At 31.5% G+C, this 26,162-nt stretch overlaps 1 protein-coding gene across 1 annotated transcript in view; it reads right to left on the bottom strand.

Annotated features, from left to right (window-relative positions):
- COL11A1 (collagen type XI alpha 1 chain) overlaps positions 1-26,162 on the bottom strand; it is a 197,925-nt gene that overhangs the window by 116,752 nt on the left and 55,011 nt on the right. Inside the window, exons 5-14 of the mRNA XM_041746888.1 lie at positions 18,546-18,674; positions 12,793-12,909; positions 12,097-12,189; positions 9,848-10,102; positions 9,038-9,100; positions 7,336-7,377; positions 6,268-6,330; positions 5,180-5,254; positions 4,040-4,123; positions 1,899-1,955 (exon numbers count right to left, since the gene is read on the bottom strand). Coding sequence (XP_041602822.1) covers positions 1,899-1,955; positions 4,040-4,123; positions 5,180-5,254; positions 6,268-6,330; positions 7,336-7,377; positions 9,038-9,100; positions 9,848-10,102; positions 12,097-12,189; positions 12,793-12,909; positions 18,546-18,674 — 978 coding nt within the window. The remainder of the gene's footprint in view (positions 1-1,898; positions 1,956-4,039; positions 4,124-5,179; positions 5,255-6,267; positions 6,331-7,335; positions 7,378-9,037; positions 9,101-9,847; positions 10,103-12,096; positions 12,190-12,792; positions 12,910-18,545; positions 18,675-26,162) is intronic.

Below are 26,162 nucleotides of genomic sequence, written 5' to 3'. Positions count from 1 at the left end.
CCTTTTATATAAAATAGTTTTAGATTCTAGAATGAACAGATATTTGAAAATCTATCATAATTTGACATTTTGGAGAAAGAGATAATAGAAGAGAAATGGTGAAAAGAAGCAATATGATGTTTTTCTCTCAACACCTACTTTTAATATTTAAGGTAGCTAAAAGTTCCTATAGCAAAGACTTAAGGATTGAAATCAAATAATCTTGAATCCAACGTATGACATTAAAAACGTGTGCACGTTTGCCAATTTTTGCTCCTTGCCAACACGCTGAGAATGACTGACCCTCAAAGACTGGTGAAAACACAAACTGCTGATGGAACATGCTTCTGTTGCTTCTGCTCATCGCTGCCCTGACCCTCTACAGATCGACTAGGCTTATGCTTGTCAGGATGATGCATAGGAAAATTCCTTTGGAAAATGGAGTTTTAGGGGATCCTGGAGTGATATTTTTAAATTAAGTAACATATTATGGTATTTACCAAGCAGGCGTGACCATAGGAATCAGGTGGTGCGTTCATTAAAAATATAGTTTGCCACATCCAACCCTGAATTGCATCATTGGAATCTCAAGTTTGGAGCCCAGGAACTATTTTTAATAAAACATACAGATAATTCTTCTGCCCTCAGATTTATAAAACATTAGCATGCTGATGATTTTCCTCAGTTGTATAAATATGAGTTATAACTAAGAATTAAATATTAACTCCATTCTTTCCTTTGTTAAGTAACACAAACTCTTCCATGTTTCTTATTATTTTGCCAGAACATATGTTTTGCATGAGCCCATACCATTGAGTTGTATACCCCTTCAAAATATGCAAGATGTCCAAACTTTTGAGACTGAGTTAGGAGTACCATAAATGTATGTAAACTACATAACAAATCCTTGAATAAAATACAGGAAGAAAATGATTTATCACCCTAATAAGATCCGTAAAACAGATTAAATAATTAGAAGACTATTAACGATTCAAACTTGAATAAAACTGTTTTGCTGTGTTTACTCAGTAAATAAAACACAAGATTTTAATGTTAATAGTAATAGTTTCTATAAACATCATTATTTCAATAAATGTATCGAAAGCATATAAAATATCAAAGAGTAAGAGGAATAACTTTTTCTATAGAAAAACAAACACTTAAAATAGAAATTTTTACTCAATTCTAAAATCAATCATAAACAAGGTTGGACTCTTACCTCCTACTCCTACTTTTTCTTAAGAAAAAATGTGATTTAAAAGGATTCTTTGGGGTTTTTTTTTTTTTTTTTTTTGGTGAATTGCTACACTGTTTAACATTTGGTAAAACTTTCAAAATATTTGAAGATATTTTTTAAAAACCACTTGGAAAATATTAGCTTGTTAGCAAGCTTGCATGGAAAAATAAAACACTGTCATTTTCCAAAAGTCTCCAAAAGACAAATTAATTTCTCTAATATCTGAAGCACTTTGTGGAATATTGAAGGCAAACTGAAGTTTAAGCCAAGCATCCTGCTTGCTCCCTAGATTATGGAATAATTTAACTGACCTCAAATAGTTTTCTTCTTTAATGAAAATCCTATTTAACTTAAGTCTCAATAATTTAATATCAAATTGAATTTTAATAACTTGGAATGTTATGTAAATAAATTATATTTATAATTTGAAAAATTAATAGATATGTAACAATTATATTTTTCATTGTATTTATTCGATTTGAAAATTCATCATTGATACTTTTTCATTGAAACTCACTGAGTTCTGAATTGAAATAGACTTAAAATGGAAACAAAATCAAGCATAAGTAGGCATATGTATCCTATTTTCATTAGCTGTAAATATGAACAATGCTTGGCTAAAGTTGCACAAGAAACTACTAATATGTGGATTTAAACAACATGATCTTATTAAGTAACCTACCACAGGACCCGGTCTTCCAGTTAGACCCATTGGGCCAGGTGGACCTCTCAAAGCAATCTAGAAAATAAAGTAGACCAAACTCAGGCAAGCTCTCCTGGATAAATATATTAAACCACAATATTCATTTGCACAAGCTACCTGTAAGTAACAGATGATTAACACAGGTGTAATAGCTATATGCTAGAAAGAGTGCCTGATTACTGAAGAATTGCAAGTTTCTAGAATGATAAGTGACCTAAATAAGAATTGGATGTTCTTTAAACTATTGTATCTTGTATACAATCTTGTACCATGTTATTATGACTTATTCAATGATAAAATTTAAAATAGATTTTAGTATAAGCTATCTGATATTTTATAATTTTTCTACTCTGAAATATACTTCAAATAACATGTAGATTCAAACATGTTGGCATTAATTATCTTCTTTTAGAGGTCAACAGTTTGAGATACTTTAAATAAAAAGTTTCTACCAATATTGTAGGAAAAACTATGACAATTAAAGCAAGAAAGCAAGCAAAACCGATCAGAAAATATGCTAATACACTTATTTCTAACAAATCTCAAATTTAACATTATAAGAAAAATACATTCATTTTGTATAATCATTGGCATGATAGATTGATTACATGCACTATCGATATTGAATATTAGAAATGTGAAATTAGCATACTTGAAAAGCTGGAACAAGTGGAGTACAAAAGGTAAATATTTGATAGATGTTAAATTAGTATGGTGAGCTATTTTTGAATATTAGTGATTCCAAAAGATGAATATTTAGATTATCAAAACAGATATCAAAAATAATACTGTAATAGAAACAATATGTAAAATCATATTAGAAAAGTGCACAAGATGAAAACAGTAGGATCTCCAAAGTGCCACTACTGACTCACCATGAGATTTTTGACAATATACTTCTTAATCCTTGAGATTAAATATCTGAAAAATTGGAATTATAATGCTTGCTACCTATTTCCAAATAGCTTAAAAGGACTAATAAAATGAGGAATTTAATGATCTCATAAAACATTTAAGTTAAAATAATTACCTTAAATTTGTTGAAAGTAATATAATTTACATGATTAATTGTAGGAGTCATTAGCAAATTATTTTAAATATTTTTAGGTAAGTGTTATGCCAAGGTCTAATAAACAAGTGCTTAAGTTTTTCTGTCTTTGTACATGATATAGCCAAATAATGGCATCTTTTCAGAATAACAGACTTAGTAAATACATAAATAAATATGAGTAAATTATAATCTTCACTTATGTTTTTTCAGATATTTTATACATTCATAAATTTATAATGATAGACTTATAGATGTTAAATTTTATATACTCATAAATTTACACAAAGTTATCACAGAAATGATTTATATAACTTAGAAAGTGGGCCCATATCCATACCAAATGTAAGTCCTTTATTTCCTTTTTCCTTAAAAAACCCCCGCTATATTATGAATAAAAATATTATATGACTTTCAACTCTTCTCTATTCCATTCTTTAGACTTAATTGCAATGAATTTAAAAATAAATATAATTATATGTCTTATAAGATAGATAGTGGAAACTGCCAGCTGATGAAGGATTATAAACTAAATGGATTTTGTAAAAACATTATAGGTTTGATGATTAGAACTGAAACACATATTGAAGGTTTCTTTCTTCTATGAGAATGCTTAAAAAACTTAATTTGCTAGATTATTTGGATATCCTGATTAATTTATTAGATTAAAAGAAAAATAATTATTTCAAACCTTACTCTTATCTTTTTTAATCATTAACTTCTGTCTTAGCAAAGAGAGACTATATGTGAGAAATAGAGTGTTAGGTATAAATCCATCAATACTCTGAAAAAAACTTAGAAAATTTGTGTTACGGTTTGTGTGTTAATGCCAGAATTATATATGGCAGTACTACAAAGGCCATTTAACTTTAATATTCAATTAAAGAAAATATTCCTACTGGAAAAAATAAGATTATAACCTCAACATTTTTTCTGTCTAAATTCAATGTACTACTCAGAAGTATTTTGTTTATGATAGAATCCTCCAGATGCAGACACACACACACACACACACACACACACACAATCTGACATAATCAGCTCCTGGGAATACATGTTTTTTCTCTTTTACCCGGGCCTGCTGAAGAATCGCCTGAGCTTGAGCTTCCTGAGCAGAGATGGTTGGTCCTTTGGAACCATCGCCTCCATAACGAAACTAAGAGAATATAAAGATGCTCAAAATTAAGCTTTGTCAAATAGGTGCTTTAATCACTAATTTAAAACTATTTATTGAAAATGATGGGATTTTTATAAAAGTACAAGGTAACTTAGACTAATCAAGATATCTATTTTTTTTATTCTCCTGCCCATAATGGAAGCTTTCTGAACCATGTTTCAATTTGTAGAAGAGACTAGAGATTTCCAATTTTAAATTTCATAATATCTGAAAAATCCAAAATAGGTCATTATATTTTTTACCTGCACAAATGCTACCTATTTCTATTCACACATTTGTAAAAATTGCAAATGTACTCAGTTAAGTGGTAGTTATAGAACAATTGCCATTGTGTTGAGCAAAACTTTTGGAATCTGCATGAATACAGAGGAAATCTTCCTGAGATATCTTCATTTTGTTTATCTTTTCTTATTATAGGAAATTAATGCTCCCTCTATCCCTCCATAAAATACTAAAATTCTAAAGCTCCTGTTTAATTTTAACTAAAAATGCAGATGAGTCCATTTCTTACTCTACTTGATTATTACTTTAAATTTTATTACATTTAAATAAATAAATCGGACTTTTTCCCAGAGGACAATGGCAACTTTAAAAAGGCAATCCTACGGTAAAATAAATAATTTTTGAGCAATGAAAAATGACAATATAGATATGTCTTTAGAATTATCAACTGTTGTCTATGGTGATAAATAGCATATTAATGTTAAGTAACACCTGAAATGCATGTTAATCATATGATTCAGGATAAAGGCACACTATCAGAAGTATTAAAAACAACCTCTAAGCTTTGTTGCCAAAGTCTAAACAAATAATGAAACCTTAGTTCTAACGCAGAGATTAATATTTACCAGAATTATGTCTTAATAAAATTTCCTGTCATTTCTAAAAGCTGCTTGATTTCAAGTATCTCTAACTCATACAATGGTTTTCAGTTAATTGTTCTGTAATATGGTTCAACAATATTTTTCAGCAATAAGATGACAAAATATCAAGTCATCTTTATAGCAATAAAATAAAAAAAAAAAAAAAACATACCGGCAACATTAACATGGTACCGGGAGGACCGGGTAGACCATCAGCACCTGGTAAACCAGGACGTCCTGGGGGACCCTAGGAAAGCAAATCATCAAAATTAATAATAAATTAAATAATTAAATTTATTAGAAATATAATAACCTTTAATAACATTAGTCTACGTTAACTAATTTGCATTTGTCCTCCCCTCCTTGGTTTATCTCCTTTTGGTAACTATACCTTTCTAGAAAGAGTTGCTATTTTTTTTTTAAGGAGGCTCTACACTCAGCATAGAACTCAATGCAAAGCTTGAACTCATGACCCTGAGATCAAGACCTGAGCTGAGGGATGCCTGGGTGGCTCAGTGGTTGAGCATCTGCCTTTTGGCTTAAGTCATGTTCCTGAGGTCCTGGGATCAAGTCCCTTCATCGAGATCCCTGTGGGGAGCCTGCTTCTCCCTCTGCCAAGTCTCTGCCTCTTTCTTGGTGTCTCTCATGAATAAATACAAAAAGTCTTAAAAAAAAAAAAAAAAAAAAGACCTGAGCTGAGAACAAGAGTTGTATGCTTAACCAACTAAGCCACCCATGCGCTCTGAAAGGGTTTTCACTGCACTAGTTTTACAGGATTTTAATAATGCACAAAGTTATTGGTTACTCATGAATAGAGGGGGAAAATAGGAAAGAGATTTTGCAAGGAAAGTTTCGACTTAAAACAAATGGTCTATTTTACCATGTGACCCAGGACATGCTCTTCAAATTAGAACTCAGGCTTATTAACTCAGTCTATCAGAATCCAACTAACTACTCACCTGAGTTCATAGAAAACATGTCTTAATTCAGACTAAAGAACTGAATATAATGTAGCAGGTTCATCTCATGGACATTTATTGAAAACAAAAGTTTTCTTATTAATTATAGCACAGATAAGCCCAAGTTCTTTATCCTCACTTCTGAAATTATAGTTATAAAAGTTAACCAAAATATTGCACATTGAATTCACAGACTTCTCTTCCTTTCTAATGAGAAGGATAACATGTTAAACTTGTGGAATATATTGTAATTAAGTTAATCTATGTTTTACTATTTGTTATAAAGAGTCCCTTCACTTACCCTCTCACCAGGATCACCAGGGGGTCCAGTGGGGCCTTGTAGACCGGGAGGACCCATAAGACCCTACAGAGAAATAAACCATGACCTGAGTCAGAACTCATTGTCATTCGGGAGAATTCTTCTTACCAGAACCAAAGAAGAGCTCATTTTATATATCATAAATATGCACTTGTCTTCCAATCAAAGGCCTATTTATCATCCTATGAAAAGAAAACATACAGGAACCACTCTGTAGCTAGCTCAATGCTTCCTCCATGAAGCTGCTCTTGGGGTGGAGGCAGACATTCCAAGGAAAAACAGTAAAGGAGAACATGCCAATATAAAGTCCCTGAAATAGAAGCTGGTTCCCAGTTCTTAATGAAGAAATGGTACACTCAGATAATTAGACCTCAAAAATGTGATAGCAAAGTTGAAATGTAGTAATCATTTCACTTGGAGGCATTTTCACATTTTCTTTTATGTGTAAGTATTTAAAGGCATCAGCATAACACACCTCTTTCAGATGACAAGAACTTAATTAATTCCACAAAAGACAGAGATTTCTTACAAAGTCAGAGCAGTACAACTACTTGAGAATAAGACACACCAAGCAACATCTGCCTCGGTAGGAAGTGACAATGGAAACTGACAATCACGGCATTTGGAAGTACAAATAAGGCAGCTACTGTCTACCTAGAATTCCAACTCCATCTATTGAGATATATCTATTCCTCTTTAATAAAAACAAAGATGGCTTTTTTTCACTATCAGAACTTTCAGATAGAAAGTTGAAAATGAGGCTAGGGATCTAGAGATATTTAAGCAAAAACAAAACAAAACAAAACAAAAAGAAGAAAGAAAAGAAGACTAAACAAAATTTAATTTCACTGCTCTTAAAAGAATAACTTGTGGAAAGCCAAATCAGACAGCAATTCAAAGATACCAGGCCTTCTGAAAAAAAAAAATGTTTGCCTCTATCATTCAATACTCAAAGGAGTATCAGATATATAAACTTAATAATGTAATAGAAGTTCTATATTTGATAATTTAAAAAATTAAGACAAAAATAATCTTAACATATTTACATACCGCAGGTCCTGCTGGCCCTGGTGGTCCTTCAATAAGCATACCCTATAATAATAATAAAAAAGACAAAGAATCATTACAAGTGAAATGATTCTAATCCCTAACCTCTTGTCTAAGCAGTTCTAACATAGCACCACATCATTGCTATCTTAAAAAGTAAATTCTCTATTTCTTCCATATAAAACCAGTTATGAAGAGTTTTGCATGGGGAAGGAAGAGAGTTTAAAATGACAGAAAACACGGTCCCTGTCTTGGAGAATCTGTGAACTTATCAGAGAAGAAATAAAATTCAGAAAAGTAATATTAAAAGGAGTATATGCAAAGTGCTCCCAAGAAGGACAAAGCAAAGAAATTTGATCAAGTTTTCCCTAGCACCCAAAATAATGCCTGGCACAGAGCAGGAATTTAAATATTTACTGCGTGAATGAAACAATGGAAGCTAAGTGGCACCTAAGCACTTTAATTTAGGGAAAGGAGAAAAAAGTCCAAGCACAAGAACTGGGGATAAATATGAGATATGAGATAAATTCTTCAACAGACAAGAGAATAGAACACTATTTCAGGATGAGAAACTCATTCCACAAAGTAAACTATTCTACTGCCAGAGACTGTTTCATCATTTAAAAAACTGGTTGTAGGGCAGCCCCAGTGGCTCAGCGGTTTAGTGCTGCCTACAGTCTAGGGCATGATCCTGGAGACCCAGGATCAAGTCCCATGTCAGGCTTCCTGCCTGCTTCTCCCTCTGCCTGTGTCTCTGCCTCTCTCTGTGTCTCTCATGAATAAATAAATAAAATATTTTTTAAAAATTGGTTGTAAATTTTAAAAATAAGGGCAAATTCTTCTGGAAAAGTATTTTTAAATTCTTTGGTAAGTGACATGATTTCTCAAATTTTGGGGTAATATTGTAGATAGCCAGCAACGTCCTAATAGACATATATTTTTTTTAACCTTTAACCCACCCACTCCCATTTAGTTTTGCAGTTTTTATGTCCTTGGAATTTCTGAAATGATTTTCATGATCTTGAGGCAAAAAGTTAAGCATATTGTCTTTAGTTCTAATGCAAACAGTTTCCCCAAAGTTGGTGATGAAGGAGAACAAGAGTAAAATTGCTTTTCCTGTAAGAATTTGCTTTTACCAATATCTTGAATAGTAATAACATTAAGATAAAGATAAACCGTAAAAATCACTTCGGGAGTAAATTAAGATCTTTTCTTCAGTAGAAGAAAGGAAATGAATTTTAAAAAGAATATTTTCATATCATTACATGGTATTATCTGAATAGGCACAAGAAAGTATCTAAGTCAAATAATATATTTCAAATAATGTCAAGTTCGAGAAATTGAAGGAAGTTAGAAAAGCTAATGTCTGACTATGTTTCAACCACCGACATCTGAACTTTAGCAAGTTACCTAAACTGTAGGTCTCGGTCAGGTTCCTTTGTTGTAAAACAAGAGGATTACAATAGAAAAATTTCAGCTACTATCAATTCCAAAATTTATGTCTCTGTTTTTCCTGATTGATTGAAATATCACTTGCCAGAAATGGCCTCACTAACTCATTTATTTGTGGCACATTTTAAACTTCGGGACATTAGAATCTTTAATGGTAACACATAAACATATATAATAATTTAAAGTTGTATGATGGGTCATACAAATTAAATAATTGTACCAACCTTTAAAATATAGTCTCACCAATACTTACAGGTTCAACTACTGCTGGTTCTCCTTTCTGTCCCTTTTCTCCATATCCACCATGGCTATTTATCTGTTGAGTGAAAAATTCAAGCAGCCTGTCTTTAAGTAAATAAGGCCATTTAAGTATTTTTATAGAAAATTTAATCATCTAAGTGCATTTAAAAACAACCTATTAAAATGTGTTTTTTAAAAAAGAAACCTATTAAATGTTTAGATACTGAAAATATAAAAAGGAAAACATAATGAACATTAATACAATTTTTGAATGAAATTAAGTAATTGTTTCTTAAAGACATATTATAGAAAGATAAAGACATCTGTAGACCTCAATTATTATTCCAAGGCATAAAGAAAAAAAGTGTCATCAAATTAAATTTAACAAAATAAAGGTGGGGGTGAAGGGTGGGAGAAATGGGTGAAGGAGGTCAAAAGGTAAAAAAAATAACAAATATGGTACCATACTGAGCATCACCAAAAAAATTTTTTTCACAATTAAAAAAATCAAATAATCTAAAAATCAGAAATTAGACTTACTATCCAAAATGAGAACTATTTTAATCTTATCAATAACAAGACAATTTGAATACAATTCTATTCAAGACTATCCTTTCAAATGAAGACCCAGGTAGTGTAGGCAAAGCTATACTGCTGAAGATTCCCAAGAGGAAGAATCTATCAAGACATCCTAACAGTGAAAAATATTCACAATTTACATATGAACACAGCTTGTATTTTACACCTGAGAAGACATGAGGATAAATGTGAAAATACTCCAAAAATAAGACATACAATGACACAGAGCGTAATACTGACTTACGCTTGTTTCTGTGATATCTGTTTCTGCTGGAACACCTGGACCAAATTCTTCATTAGTGGGGCTTGTTGGTTTATCTTCATATTCTTTATATTCGTAAAAATCATATTCGCCTAAATCTCCATCTACCAGAAGGTCAGAGTCCCTGCCGTCTATTCCTTTGTTTTCATATAGTGTATCCTCAGAATTTTTCCTCTGGGAATCATAATCCTCTCCAGTTAGATATTCTTCAGTAAATACTTCTTCAACTGGATTTGGCTATTAATTTAAGTTGCAAGGAGTTGAAGAACATGAAGTTTACTGTTAGTAAAGCAAGGTAAGCATTTGCAATTACAGTTTGATGGAATGTGACGGGAAGCAATTTAAATGCTACTCAAGCAAGCCTGAAGGCCGAGAAAGATAGCCTTTCAGTATCATTGAAAGAAATATTTTTGTACATTGGTATGTACAAGGAAATATTGCTTTCAAAGTACTTTTCCCAATAAACTGCAAATATTCACATGGTTCAGCATGTGTATTTGCTTGTTCCATTGAAAAAATAAAAACTTGTTAGTCAATTTTATATTTACTTTATAGTTTAAGATTTGAATAATGAAATATGCATGATTATTAAAACTTTGCTTAATTTTTAAAGCTCACAGATCATTATGAAATACAACTGCTACCAGAAAAATTGACTAGCCTAATAGATTGGTTAATTTACCATGTAAATTTGACTTTCAATCACAAAAATAAAATATTAATGCCAATGTTGAGACTTATCATTGCAATTTTTATAGAATATCAAGTATATAAGGAAATATTTTATCACCAGATTTCTATAAAGCAAATACAGTATAAATTATATTCCTCAAAATTCAAGACAATGAAATAAAATAAATCACTGTACAATCTCATAAAGAGTAGAGAATAAATGTACACTTTCAAGTAAATATATCAATAGTATTCCCTGAGATTAAAAAATAAGCCTAAAAAAAAAAACTTGTGTACTTTCTTTTTCACATAAATAATTCTTTATTTATATCATAAGTCTAAACCATATTTATTATGCAATTTTTATCCATATTATGATTTTGATGAGTTTTAAACTACATAATCTATCTTTCTACTCTTCGAATTTCATTTTAAGTAACTTAATTTCTATAAAATAGTGAATCTAGATAACAGAACATTATTGAATAGTAGTACACAGAATCATGTAAGTAAAAAAAGTGGCTAAATGATTAATTTAGCAATTGGAAACCAAAATAAAATGTCCAATAACCATAATATTTTTGTGTTCTTAGACAAGGAGGACATTATTTACAAGGGGTGCATATTATCCAAAATCCAAATATTACTATGTTCACAGTTCTGAACTAAAAATACTAGGTGATTTGGTTAGACAAATAGACATCTTGACTAAAGATAACTATTTCTGGAAAATGATTAATTTGGACTACATGAAACTTAAAATCTGTTCTTATCCTAAATATTATACTAAAGTATGTGTTTGCATTTAATGCACCACTGGGTTCATTTGCCTCACTGGGACACATGTTATATAAATGTTCTTACAGGTAAATGACTCAGGTATTCTTCATACCTAGCATGACAAGTATTTCACAAAAGTAAACGGAATTGTACACTTAGTTTTTCATGATAAGAATGTATGCATAATATGAAATTCAGAAAGACTGGTTTATACCTGTATGTGCTTAAGCATTTTCATAGAAAAGAATGAAAAAGGGTAAGATATATTAATTTAATCATAAACATATACTCCTAACAAGTTTGAAAATGTAAATAGCTATTAAAGTCCACTAAGACTACATTTTCTCAAGAAGTCTGTTGTCATAATAATGCATGTTTATTGGTCAGATGAAATAAATTCTAATTGTATCATTTCATGATACAATTTTCACTTTAGAGGAATCTCCTCACAGAAAAATCATGCTGTGAATACCTTTCATCACAACATGTTGAAAAGCTTGCTCAATCCCAGGAGCAATCAAGAAAGTGATAGCAGCCAATTCAGTTTAATCAATTTGCATTTGCATGAAGCAAAGAGTCATGCAAAATCTGAATTGACTGATTGTCAAAGACCTGTTTCCAGTAACAGTGAACCACTGCTATTGTTCCTCTTACCTCAGTAAGGGGATAAAAAGAAGGAACTTCTCACAGGTTATAGATTCTCCCAGAGGGAAGTGTATTAAGAAATATTACATATGTAAAAAATTTGAACAAGGACTTAATAGTGTCAATGACCTTACCTCATTTGGCCCAGATACATGTCTAGGAGCTACTGTCTGATAACTTTCCTCTGTTCCATAGTTGTATTCTTGAAAATCATCAACAATATTTGCCTAGTGATAAATTCAAAAGAAAAGCAATTATAAAAATGTAAAGTAATCCCAAACTGAGGGAAATCATGATTTAATTGGGTTATCAGATTAGCCAAATGAGCATTTATCTAGTTGGGTTAGGACAATGACTCATCATCAGAGATCTTCCAGCTTATCTAGGACAGATCTTGATTGCTTTTTCTTTGCTACCTTTACCCCTAGTTTGGCTTTTGCTGCTGCTTGATAACTTTTCTTCTTCTTGGACGCAAATTTTTCAGATTTAGGGGGTGTAAACTTTTTGGATTTTTCCTTTGAGTTAGTGGCCACTGTCCTCGTCTTCTTTTTGAAATTGGATTTCTTTTTCTGTAAAACGTGGTGAAAGATGGAATGGGAAACATAAATAAAGTGGAAAGGGAAATGAAGAGCATGGATGAAAGGAAGAACAAGCAAAGCAAAATGAGCAACATTCCTTCAGGACGGCTACTGTCAAATAAAAATCACAGTTATTGGTTCATAGAAATCAGGTGAATGAAAGGCTCATGACGAGTTTGAAGAACAGTGGACATAGGAAACCACGGAATAACAAACAGGACACCATACACAGAGGTGCTACTTTGTTTTTACCTCGGTTTGTGCTATTGTCTCCTCAGTTACAGTGGGTGTCTCTGTTACAAATTCAGCCTCCTTATACTCTGCTTCCCCATACTCATAGTCATATTCCATTATATCCTCAGGTGCATACTACATTGCAAAGGAAAAAATATCAGGCGACTTTGTTAGTTGCAAGTAATACTAACAACAAAGTGGTAACTGTCTTAACTTTTACTTGTGGTAAAGGTTAAGAGGCAAGGAAATGCTGTTATTTAAATGTTATTTTGTATTACAAGAAGTATTATACTTTCCTATACAGAGTATAATAACATAGGAGTGACAAAGCAGGTTTTTTAAGAGCAGAATTGTGATTAGGATTGTGATGAAACTAAAAATTTTGAATATTAATTCAAAATTAATTAATATTCAAAACCTATAGCTAATGACTTATTTTGAACACAGTAGTTATGTACATGGTTGCAGTGGTTAAATATTCATGTTAATTTTTATTTGTAAAAATTGTTGCACAAGGCCCCTCTTTAAGAATTTTACTGTAATTTCAATGGGTACTTCCCTCTCCCCCATTAAACTACATGCTTAAAATTTAAAATATGGAGAGTAGTCTTTCCACGTATGAAAGAATGTGTATGCTGTGAGTCAAAAGGGGAGAGGTAAGGAAATGCAAGGAATAGGAGCCTATACAGAATACTGAAACTAATGAAAGACTAAAATCTAAAATTTATTTAGAATCTCTAAATAAATCTAAATAAATTCTAAATAAATTTTAGATTTTATTTTTTCATTGCTAGAGATTTCAGATCAAAACGAGCACAGAATACTTGTGGAACATTAAAAGATTCAAAATTAGATCTGTCTCTGGTTAATACATTATTTTTGCTTTCAAAAATATTGCTTTTTTTGCTATCAAAAAAGCATAGCACTTAGACCTTGTAAACTAATGAAACTGAACTCACACTGGAAAATAGTATTTTATACTAGATCCTTCTGTATTAAAATAATTGAGTCGGAAAGAGGTATGTTTCTTAATAGAGGGATGTACAAGACCGTCATACATATTGAATGACATGGAAAATAATGTAATACTTCAAAGTTAACTATCTCTATCAAAACTTTAATTTGTAAACAAGAATATAGCTATTGTGAAATATATATAAATCATTTTCACAAAAATAACTATAAGTAAACCAAGGTCATGTATACATAAAATATTAAGCAGCAAACTCAATAAGCTGAATCTTTAGTATTTATATGCTAAAGGCAACCTATTTGGAATTCCCTCAGTATTTTATCTGGTGAAATTCCAATTATACCCCCAACTGGATTTCTTGGCATTTCAAAAATGCCAGAAAAGCCTTTTGATCTGCCAAAAAAATAACTGTTGACTATGTGTCTTTAAAAAATTGTGATCACCGTGCCTTCTAATAAGCTCTATTAACTATAGTAATGCAAATGAGTACAAATTTCTCAGACCTATAATGAGACATGTCCAAAACTGATCCCTTGGCAACATTATACATCTGGCCTTTGATGAAATATTCTCACTAAAGTGAACTTTCTGGATGGTTCTGCCAAAGGTCATATTGAAATATAAACATAGACACGTCTTTAGTTTTCTTTACGATTGTCAAAACTCTGATTTGATAAAATTAATTCAAATGGATTCATAATGTTTTCTACTCATTAATAACTTCATTATCAATGAATATACATACAAAGAACTTCAACAGAGCTTTATTCTAATTGAATTTGTACAGAATTTGGTAAAATAGAAAAATGCACATATAGAACACTGAATATTTGTTTCTTCATGACTCTGCAATCAAGATATAATGCCAACTACTTCTAGGAAAGTTAATGTAGACATTATTAATAACATCATTAAATAAATAAAATGATTAAATATTTAATTTAGATACATATCAAAAAGACATTAATGGAGATTGAATATTGTATAATGAATATTTTTTCTGTAGTTATGGTCAATCATGATGGAATAAGAAATATTAAATTTATATAGCTATTACCTGACAGATTGAAGTAAATCATAAAAAAGATTTGACAGTTTATTTTATGCTGTAGATTTTTAAAATTAAGCATACTTTTCAAAACCAAGTGCATTTATAATGAGTTTTAAAAACAAAAGACAATAAGCAAACACACAAAGGGCAGATTTTTCAAATGCACAGTTTAATGCATCTTAAGTGGAGAATGGTATTCAGAAATGTATCAATATATGCCAACTTCATGTCATGTTTTTGTTTTTGTTTTTTCTTGTAGGTGGAAAAATCTAACCTCCATAAGTTTCTCCTCTTTTTAAACTCTTTCCAAATGAAGACCAACCAGACTGGTCTTATCTTTCATTTTTCTTAAAGATTCATTTATTTATTTTAGAGAGAGGGGAAGGGTGGAGGGAGAGAGAAAGAATCTCAAGCAGACTCCCCAGTGAACACGGAACCTAAAGTAGGGCTTGATTTCATAACAGTGAGATCATGACCTGAGCCAAAAATCAAGAGTCAGACACTCAACAACTGAGCCACCCAGGAGCCCCTGCTCTTATTTCTTTATTTAAACAATATCCCCTTGGTGATGGTATTGAGTTGATGTAGCACTAGTATACATGAAGCTTTATAATCTAGTTTTGAAGATGATTCTCTATTCTTACTAAGGGATTTTGGGGTGCCTTAAAAGAGAGAGAACTAGTTGTAATAAATGAGATGAATACATGCAAAAAGACACGCAGTGATGGAATGATTTTAGTTTTAGTATGTGAGTATCCTAGCATTAATTATAGTATGTGAGGAGATAGGGTCTTCTAGCAATGTCATAATCTCTTCTTATTTAATTTGTTAGAAAAATCTTTGAGAACCAGAATATATGATAAATATTAAGTACAAAAAAGATTAAGGTGATACATATGTGGAAGTCAGTTGTTTTTTAAATCTCTCTATAAAATATTACCTTACCTCTGCTTCACTTTCCTTGTTCACTTTTTATAAAAAAAGAATGTCATTTGCTACTATGTATAAGATACTATAGTTTGCATAATATATTAATAAATAACCATATATAGATTTCACATTTAATTTCTTATAATAGAATAATATAACTTGAGAAAATCCCCAAACATCATAATTTTAATATTAGTTACTCTTCTATATAAATGGTGTTGTATAGGTTCAAATAAAATTAAAGTTTGATGATATTATGACTATATTCAAATCTAGCTACATTATGCATTTCACTGTATAATGAGGATGTGATGTTGTGTAACAATAGAATCTTAAGAATGACTTAAAAGATGTTATTTAGAGGGTATGAGCTAGACAAAATTTAAGTTGTCTTAAGCATACTTAAGTTAATTTGGAAAAAGCATACTTGAGTTAATTTGTAAAGAAATTGACACATCTATTAATTCAAATTAGAATAATGAGTATGCAATGTCATGAATTTATTAATGGAAAAGTAAGTGCTATAAAGTGTGACATGTATGGTCAATGCTCTATACTGTATTTTACATTCTTTATTCACTGGAAATAACATCACTCCCTATGTCATACAAGAAGAATATCTGCAGATCAATTAGTAAAATGCATATTTGAAATATAATGACATGTTAATGGCTAATATAAGGACCAATACTAATATAAGGACTGTTTACTAATTTGGTTAACCAGTTTATTTCATAAGTGTACAGAATGGTTTTAATATTGAAGTATCAATGTAATTTATGATAGGGAAAAAAACTTCATTGCAACACAGTCAATAATAGAAACTAGTAAGAAATGCTATATCCATTATAGCATCACCCAACAAGATTTCCATGCAGTTTTTATTAAAGCAATACATTGTTTTTCTCTTCAAATTCCTACTAAAAACAAGTTTGACTTAACAGAATGTTAAAAATACATTATCAACAGCTAACGTAGAAAAGGGCAAATTTGCTTTTAAAATTTACGTTTTTATCCAAATTAAACTATTTTGCTTTAAAATAACTCAGTTTAACTGACATGATAGCATTAACGTATTGTAATAAAACACCTCAAGGCAATATATTAAGAAAGCATACCTTCATTCTTCCAAAAAACAGAGCCATATCTGTTGCTAAAAAGAACAAAACTTATCTTTCTTAAAATAGGAGCAAAATAAATCTCAGCAATCTCAAACATGTATAACATGTATAAATGTTACAAATTTTAATACTGAATCATCACATAATGTCTAAGGTGTAAAAGCACTAAACCTGATGGTATATTACCTATCCTCTTGAAATTCACACACACACACACACACACACACACACACACACACACACACACAAACTGTTTAAATAAATCCTGAGGGGGAGGGGAAAAAAAAGAGGTACTGGAAAACTGTGGAAAAAGAAACACAACTACCCAACCAATTTCTCTTTTCTCTCTCATATTTGCTTTTCTGTCAGCTTCTTAAGACTTTATCCTGTTTTAAAACAAACATTAATAATAAGTCATGGAAAATAGTGCAATAGAATTCAAGATCATACTTTAAAAAGTGATGTCAACAAATAGATCTCAAGTGTTTAGATAGTGGTTAGTAGAATACTAACCGAACTCACATGCAAAAATAACAATAAATTAAAATAAAAGATAAGAACATAACTTTTTATAAATAGTCAAGCTCAAAAGATGGCACCAAATAGTACATTTAGAAAGTAAGAAGAATGTTATTTGAGCTTTTTTCAAACATAAAGGCAGCCTTCATGTTTTCAAACTTCGAAACCCCTCTTCTAAAACTTAACACTCTTCACCTTGAGGGAAAAAGAACCTAAAAAAAATTCTTTTGCTGCCAACTAAAGACTAAATTCCTTCCAGTTTGCTTGTTTTTTAATTTCCAGAAGGTCCACATCAAAGGATTCTACTAAAAAATCTGGATCAGAGTATACTATGCTGTATTTTTTTTTTTTTTTTGGATATTCAATTCTGAAAAAATTGCCATGGCTATGCGAACTTATTTTTTGGTCTGAAAGAGAATAGGGTCAAATTTTATTATGATAAATTTTCTTGCAAAAATAGCCTGGAAGAATGGCTTCACACCTGGATTTCAAATAAAGTGATATAATATGAATCAAAGGACATGGATAGTTTTAATTATTGTATTTAAATCATACTGCTTTTCATTTCATTGCTCTTTATATGAAATTTTGTGGGAGAAAAAGAAAACATACATATAAATGTAGCATAGTCCTGTAAGAAACAGAAAAAAAAAAATTCTCTCTACTCATCACAGAAAAAAAAAAAGGAAAAAAATTTAAAAATTTTAAAAAATAAATAAATAAATACTCATCACTGAAACACTAAGATAGCTCTAATGTCACTTTCTCACATGCTTGAATTGCCAAAGGCAAGTACACCAGAGATTATGTCACCTTATCTTGAGTCTGTTAATTATTTTACTGCCAAGGGCAGAAATACAGCTTTTAGATATTTATGTTGCAGAAATATAGCTTTTAGATAAATATCTTTTTCTCACCCCCCCAAAAAATGAAATATGCTTATATACACAGTATATAAGTGAGGTATCTCTATTTTTAAGAAGTTTAAGTAACAGAGTACTGAAGAGGAAAAAACACCAAAAATCTTAATCACTTCTTCCTATTATTAAATAGTAAAACACTATTAAATACAAAGTATAGTGTAATTAAAACTGAATAACAGAAACAGTCTCAAAACTGCAGGACTAGGTCCATACCCTCGAAATGAGAAAATATGCCCTGATCTTATGGTCCTCACCTCATCAATCTGCGGTTCCTGAGCCTGAGCGGCCTTGGGCACTGAAGAGTCACAGTCTGGACTATAATGCTCACAGTAGTCATATGCTGCTTTGGGGTCACCTATGATCAGCAGCTGCTGGATGTCACCCTGACAAAATATAAACATAGGTATAGTCAGTGTATTTGGATATACATATATTTAGAGCAAGAGTTACCCAAGACCATGGGTAGTTTATTTTTAAATACCTGAAGAACTATCACTTATATTTCAATGTTAAAAATAGTCTTATAGAACAAAACAAACAAGCAAAGGGAAAAGACAAAGAGTCAGAAAAATCAAGAAACAGAGTCTTAACATAGAAAACAAACTGATGGTTACCAGAGGGGAGGGTGTGGGGGGGATGGATGAAATAGGTGATGGGGATTCTAGAGTGCACTTGTCTCAATGGGCACTGAGTCACGCACAGAATTGCTGACACACTATATTGTACACTTGAAACTAATATAACACTGTATGTTAACTATACTGGAATTAAAATTAAAAAATAAACAATAGTCTTATAGGATTAAAGAAAACTCAGAGATGTTTTACAAATCAGCTGTTAACATTAAGCAGTTATTCTGTTTTTTTGTGGTTCAATCTTTACTATATGCATCCATTTGTTAGAACTTGATTTTACTCCATTCACAGTTTATATTGCACACAATAAGATAAGTGAAAGGTAAATAAAAAACTGATATAAAAGGTAAACAAAATTTAAAAACTGTAGATACCTAAAGATAGTAATATATTTTCAATGTTAACTGAAGTTGTTCAATAAAATTAAATGGAATTATTATTATTAGGTAAATTTATATGAGAATTTTTAAATGAAAATATAGATCCTACTATGTGTTCTGGTAACGGAGTCAGTATCAAAAGGAATTCCTACTTATAAAGAAATGCAGAGGTCAGAGAAATTCAAATTATGAATAAAAAGGCATAAATTTGCTATACTTTTATTAAGAAAAAATGGAGCATCTAAGCATACATTAAAACTTACTTATTTGATTTCTGCATAATCTTAATAAAAAACATTACAAATAATTAGTAATAGGGTTATCTAAAGAGTTTAATTTCAGGAGATTCTGGAAACTGGTTCTGGAAAATGTATAAACAAGAGAAAAATTATAACATTTGAATATTTCTGAATATTTCTACAGAATCTAATTTAACATGAAACTAGTTTCATAGAAATCTATGGGTCATGGCCATTTTAATTCAGAATTATACTCAGGCCCAAAAGTATGTCTGAGTTAATATCCAATTGACATAATGATTGTAAGTTTGAGCACGTAAGTCTGATTCACAGAACTTCTGCTGGCATTTTGAATAATTTCAAAGTTATTCCAGTTTTTCTGCATGTCATTAACAGAAGTTATATAGCCTATATAGTCTAATGAAGTTATATAGCCTATATAGTCTATAGTCTATATAGCCTATATAGTCTAATGAAAATATAGACATTAAATTTTAAAAAGTCTCTAACCATGAATACTAGGAAATAATTCCTAGCACTTCTGTACAACAGTTGTTTAGTCCTTTCATTCGGACACTCATTCAAACAGTGCTTTCACAAACCGTAAGAGATTCTTAACTATAGAGAACAAACTGAGGGTTGGTGGAGGGAGGTAGAAGGGGGATGGGCTAAATGGGTGATAGGTTTAATCAGAGGATCCTCTGATGAGCACTGCGTGTTATATGTAAGTGATGAATCACTAAATTCTACTCCTGAAACCAATATTATACTCTATGTTAACTAACTAGAATTTAAATAAAAATTTGAGAAAACCTCATAAAAACTCCAAAAAACCCAAGTGCTTTAAAAAAGGGCATTAGCATGTTAGTATGGCCAGGTAACACCCAAATAAGAAAATACTTTATTACTCAGTAAAACCTAATAAAATAAGACAGAATCAACAAATATCCATCTGAAAACTATAAGGTTTATAATAGTCATACTATTATTAGTATTCCAACCTCAAAATTGTTTATTTCTACATGCCATGAGGCAATATAATTAACCAATAAAATTAGATTGTTTTTGAGATATTTTTTCAAGATTCTTTTCTGTAAATAGATAGGAATGTCTCTCATATTTCTTTTATGTCTGCTGATTTTAAACATGCTCACAGTGAATTAATGTAATTTCTTAAAAATTTTGATAGAACTTCTCAAACATTAATTGATCAGCTTAGAACACTGAGTAGACACAACTGAATAATATATAAATAATTACATAGTTAAGTAAATGGATAATAATAAGTAACAAAGATAATTTTGAATACACAATTTTTCATCCTGCTGTTAAAAAATAATAATAATGAGGAATCATTGTACATCTTGAGTGCTGACATCACTGAGGGTTTCAATTAAAAGTCCTGACTCTTAATTTTTCTCCCAACGTTGTCATTAACTATGTGGAATTATGCAAGTCACTTAACCTCATTCCTCATTTGTAAAATGAATATGTGTAGATTATATCTAATGTTCTCTCCAGAACTCCAGAATTCCTTACTTAAGTATAAGAAATATAATGAACCAAGTGAAGCGGTTGCTGAAACAGAAAAAAAAAAAAAAAAAAAGCTGCCTATCTTATAAGCATATGGTATTTTTAAAATAGTATATTTTTTGGAAGAATTATGGTTTTCTAAGTTCTTACTTGACTTCATTAAATGGAATCCTGCCAATCTTTCCACTATAAATTCTTATTTCAGGTGTTTAATATTTAGCCATAAAATATACTACTGGAAATAAATTGAAAAATTCAGTTAAAAAGCTATTGTATAATTTTCCCCAGAAGACATTTTACAATGTTTTATGTTAATCATAGGACATGTTGTGAGACAGTCTGTAGATAAACAAAAACACCCTGACAGGTTGAATAAACTGTAAATATTTAGATTCAATAGTCATAAAAATTTCCACAGGTGGAAAAAAGTGAAGTTACCAAGTAATATTGGCATCTACAGCATACAAACCATGAATAAGACATCCTCCTCCCCTAATGATCTACGAAGCCAAAATTAGAGTTGATGCAATTACCTTGCTATCTACAGCTGTGTCAAGTAGGTCTCAACAGTAGTATTTGTGTATAGACAGGATGAGACTAAGGTGGAAAGCAAAGCAAATGTAAGCAAATGTAAGAAAAGTCAAAATGGCACCTGTCTATAAAGATAAGGTTCTTTTAAAAATCATATGCATTGCAAAAAAATCCTGCTACATTTTTATCAGGACCAATTTAATAAGTAATAGTATATCTTCCTTTTAAAACTAAAATACAGGGGATCCCTGGGTGGCTCAGCGGTTTGGCGCCTGCCTTTGGCCCAGGGAATGATCCTGGAGTGCCAGGATCGAGTCCCACATCGGGCTCCCTGTGTGGAGCCTGCTTCTCCCTCTGCCTGTGTCTCTGCCTCTCTCTATATATATGTATATATTTATCATGAATAAATAAATAAAATCTTTAAAAATAAAATACAGTGCACATATTATAATAATTTTTGTTTGGTTTGTTCTCTTTTTTTGTTTATGTGTGTGTGTGTCTCTCTATACAGCCTACCTATGTCTATTTCAGTGTAATGAAAAAATTACAATGTGCTCTATGAAATACATAGGTTAATACACATTTAGCTTTTTCCTCCAGGTATAAGCAATCAGATTTATTGAAAAAATGTGGTGTAAGAAATTGGTTTAATGTCTTAAAATCAAATGTCAATGTGTCGATGTTAAGTGTCTGATTTTTCAAAATCAACTCCTCATCCAATGTAAAACCAATCAGTGCTTGGTTTAAGTCAGTTCCTGATCTAAATATTCACTGAATTGAACAGCATAGGAACCGATTCCTAAGAATGAGCAATGGAAAATTAAGCTGTCATCAGATTCAATTCGCTGTGACCTATGAATGGATTTTGTGCTTGGAACATAATAAAATTACATGAATGGTTGAAGAAATTCAGGTATAACCAAAATAGTGAAGGAGAGGCTGGATCAATGTTCAAGTATAATTGGTCAAATAAAGAGATCATTTTTAAGTAGTATAACTATAAATAGTCTCTTTTTAATGTCAGTCTAGCAACTAGTAGCTATACAATACCATGAAGTTTTTAATTCCACCCATAATCTCAGAAGACTTAAACTCTTAGTATTAAAATGTGGGTGTTCTTTATATTCTAAGAAAATGATATTATCAGGAAAAATAGACTCCAAGCACCTATTAACCATGTACCTCAGAAAATTTCATAAGTTTCTAGAATTAAAAACTTCATCTCCCCTAGTGCTGAAGTAAATCGCACAACTGGAATCGTGTTTTCTTTTTTTAAGATTTTATTTATTTATTCATGAGAGACATGGTGGGGATGGGGCAGAGACACAGGCAGAGGGAGAAGCAGGCTCCATGCAGGGAGCCTGACATGGGACTCGATCCCAGGTCTCCAGGATCACGCCCTGGGCTGAAGGCAGCGCTAAACCGCTGAGCCACCCAGGCTGCCCTGGAATTGTGTTCTATAAAATCATCTAGACTCCATATTTCCCATAGCACATTCTTGTCTCCATTAACTTGAAACATGCAAGTATTTCAATGGGAATGAATGTTTTTATGAAACGCTTCTTGGAAAAATCTTAATGATATATTATAAGCAAATATGAGTTATCTTGATGAAAAAGATGCAAAGAAAAAAAGCACTAAATAGAAAAAAAGATCTTAATTAAAACTTTAGAGGCATGAAACCACATGACAAAGTCAGAGAATTAATCCATAGTGCTCCACAGTTTGAGGGAAGGCCCTATCTGATGATAATGAGTAGAGAGGGTTGAGATTAGAAAGAGGCAAAGAGGAGGAACAATTTAAGGAAAACCTTGCATGTGAACTGAATTCTAGAAGTTATGGAGTGTCATTCAAGGATTTTGAACAATAGAGCAAATGGACCAATGCTGTATTTAATGAAATCATTGACAACATGGGGAAGAATGATTTGGAAGCCACCAGTTTGGAAGCATGGGAATCTGTTAGGGATCCATATAGTTAAGTACTCAAAAATTAAACCAAGCAGAAGCAGGAATGGAAAAAGGGGACATAGAGTTGACATATTAGGGAAAAATATCTGCAAGGTTCAGAGACTGGGTGCTGATGATGAGGTGAATTGGGAGTGGCAGGAAAGATGGAGAAAAGTGTGTTAGAGAGGAATGGAAAACAATTCTTTACTTTCTGGATTGAGCAATAGCAGGATGGTAAAATCATTTACTCAGTTAAGAAACATAATAAAAGGAAATATTTGGGGATGATCCTCTTAAGTCTACAAAATGGAATAATTAATCATTGTTTCCTGAATTTCAGTTTTTCTTCTAAGAAAGCTGCCTTCATTTACTTTTGAATTGTGTTCTACTTACAGATTGTAAAATTGTATTACTAAAGCCAAACCAAGCTATAGGAATCAGTAAGAATCAGGGCAAATTCCCCTTCATCTGACAGTCCATACTTCTTTTTTCTATAGCAATTTATGCCCATTTTCTCATTGTTAATCAAGGATAAAATGAACTTGCCTAGACTTAGTATTATGGGCTCAACTGTGTTCCCCAAACAACCAGAGAGAGAGAGAGAGAGAGAGAGAGTTATATGTGTGTGTGTGTGTGTGTGTGTGTATACAAACTCTTAACCTTGTAATGTAACCTTACTGGGAGACAGAACCTATAAAGAAATAATTAAGGTAAAATGAAGTCATTATGGCAGGTCCTAATTCAATACAGCTGGTCTCTTTATAAGATTAGGACACAGACACAACCTAAAAAAGACTACATGAAGACATAAGGAGAAAAGGGTCATCTATAAGCTAATGAGTAAGGCCTCAGAAGAAATCAGTCCTGCTAACAATTTTATCTCAGACTTTTAGCCTCCAGAACTGTAAAAAAAATAAAGTTCTATTGTTTAATAGTCAATCTGTGATATTTTATTATGGCAGCCCTAGAATACTAATACAGACTGAATTACTACTAGTTTGTTTTTATGTATACCCTGTAAATGTTGTCTTTATAACAGAATAAAGAACACTTTTTAAAAAGTAGTTTTGTTTATTTATAACTAGGGTAATATCTGACTATGACCAGGAACTGGTATTAAGTAGATGCCATAGAAATATTGACTGATTTAATTTGGCAAAGAGCTAAAATTCAGGGTAATCATAGATTATCATATATCTATCAGTATTACTCTGTGTAAATATCCCTTAGTCCATTGGAGATAATATAAAGTGAAAAAGATTTTTAAAAAGTACATTCCAAGTATAAATAAAGAATTGAAGGGAGCAAAGTTTTTTTTTTTTTGAGCAAGTTTTTAAGTAAACTTACAAGAGGTTTAAAAAAATTCATCAAATTAAATTATGCTAGAGTTCATACTGAATTTAAATGTCCATTTATAAGACTATGTCAAAATGCATTTCAATTACTAAGTAAAAAGGCAAAAAAGTAATCTAGATATAATGCAATTCCTATCAAAATATCAATGACATTATGGAACACAAAAGAACCCAAATGGAACAGATCAATGGAACACAATAAAGAGCCCTAAGATAAACCCATGCTTAGATGGTTAATTAATCTACAGCAGAGAAAGTAAGAATATACAATGGGGGAAAGACAGTCTCTTCAGTAAATGGTGTTGGGAAAACTTCACAGCTACTTATAGAAGAATGAAACAGAGCCACTTTCTTACTCCATATACAAAAGTAAAATCAAAATGAATTAAAGACTTAAATGTTAAGACCTAAAATCACAAAACTAGAAGAAATCATACCCAGTGAACTCTCTCACACTGGTCTTGGCAATATTTTGTGGGATCTGTCTCCTCAGGCAAGGAAAACAAAAGGTAAAAACAAATGGGACTACATCAAAACTGTAAAAAAACTTTTGGACAGTGAAGGAAAACAACAAAATGAAAAGGCAATCTACTAAATAGAAGCAGGTATTTGCAAACGATGTATCTGATAGATTTAACATCCAAAATATATAAAGAACTCATACAATTCAATATCAGCGAACAAACATTCTGGCTAAAAAGGAGCAGAGGAATAGATATTTATCTAAAGAGGATGTATAGATGATCAACAGATACATGAAAAGATGCTCGTCATCACTAATTATCAGGGAAAGGCAAATCAAAACCACAGTGAGATGTTATACTAGTCTTAATGTCTTAAAAAGTATCAAAAACAGGGCAGCCTGGGTGGCTCAGCGGTTTGGCGCCACCTTCAGCCCGGGGTGTGATCCTGGAGGCCCTGGATCCAGTCCCACATCAGGCTCTTGCATGGAGCCTGCTTCTCCCTCTGCCTGTGTTTCTGCCTCTCTCTCTGTCTCTCATGAATAAATAAATAAATAAATAAATCTTTAAATAAAAAAGGTTCTTAAAAAAAAGTATCAAAAACACAACAAAAGAAATCCCCGAGAAATAATAAGTGTTAGTGAAAGTGTGGAGAAAAGAGAACCCTCATGCACCGTTGGTGTGAATGCAAATGGGTATAGCCCTATGGAAATCATTCGGAGGTTCCCTAGAAAATTAACTAGAACTGTCATATGATCTTGCAGTATCACTTGTGGGAACTTATCCAA

This window comes from Vulpes lagopus, chromosome 3, assembly GCF_018345385.1.
Source record: "Vulpes lagopus strain Blue_001 chromosome 3, ASM1834538v1, whole genome shotgun sequence".
Lineage (NCBI taxonomy): Eukaryota > Metazoa > Chordata > Mammalia > Carnivora > Canidae > Vulpes > Vulpes lagopus.
Note: the sequence above shows the minus strand (reverse complement) of the source record. Positions and strands in the feature narration are given on the sequence as shown.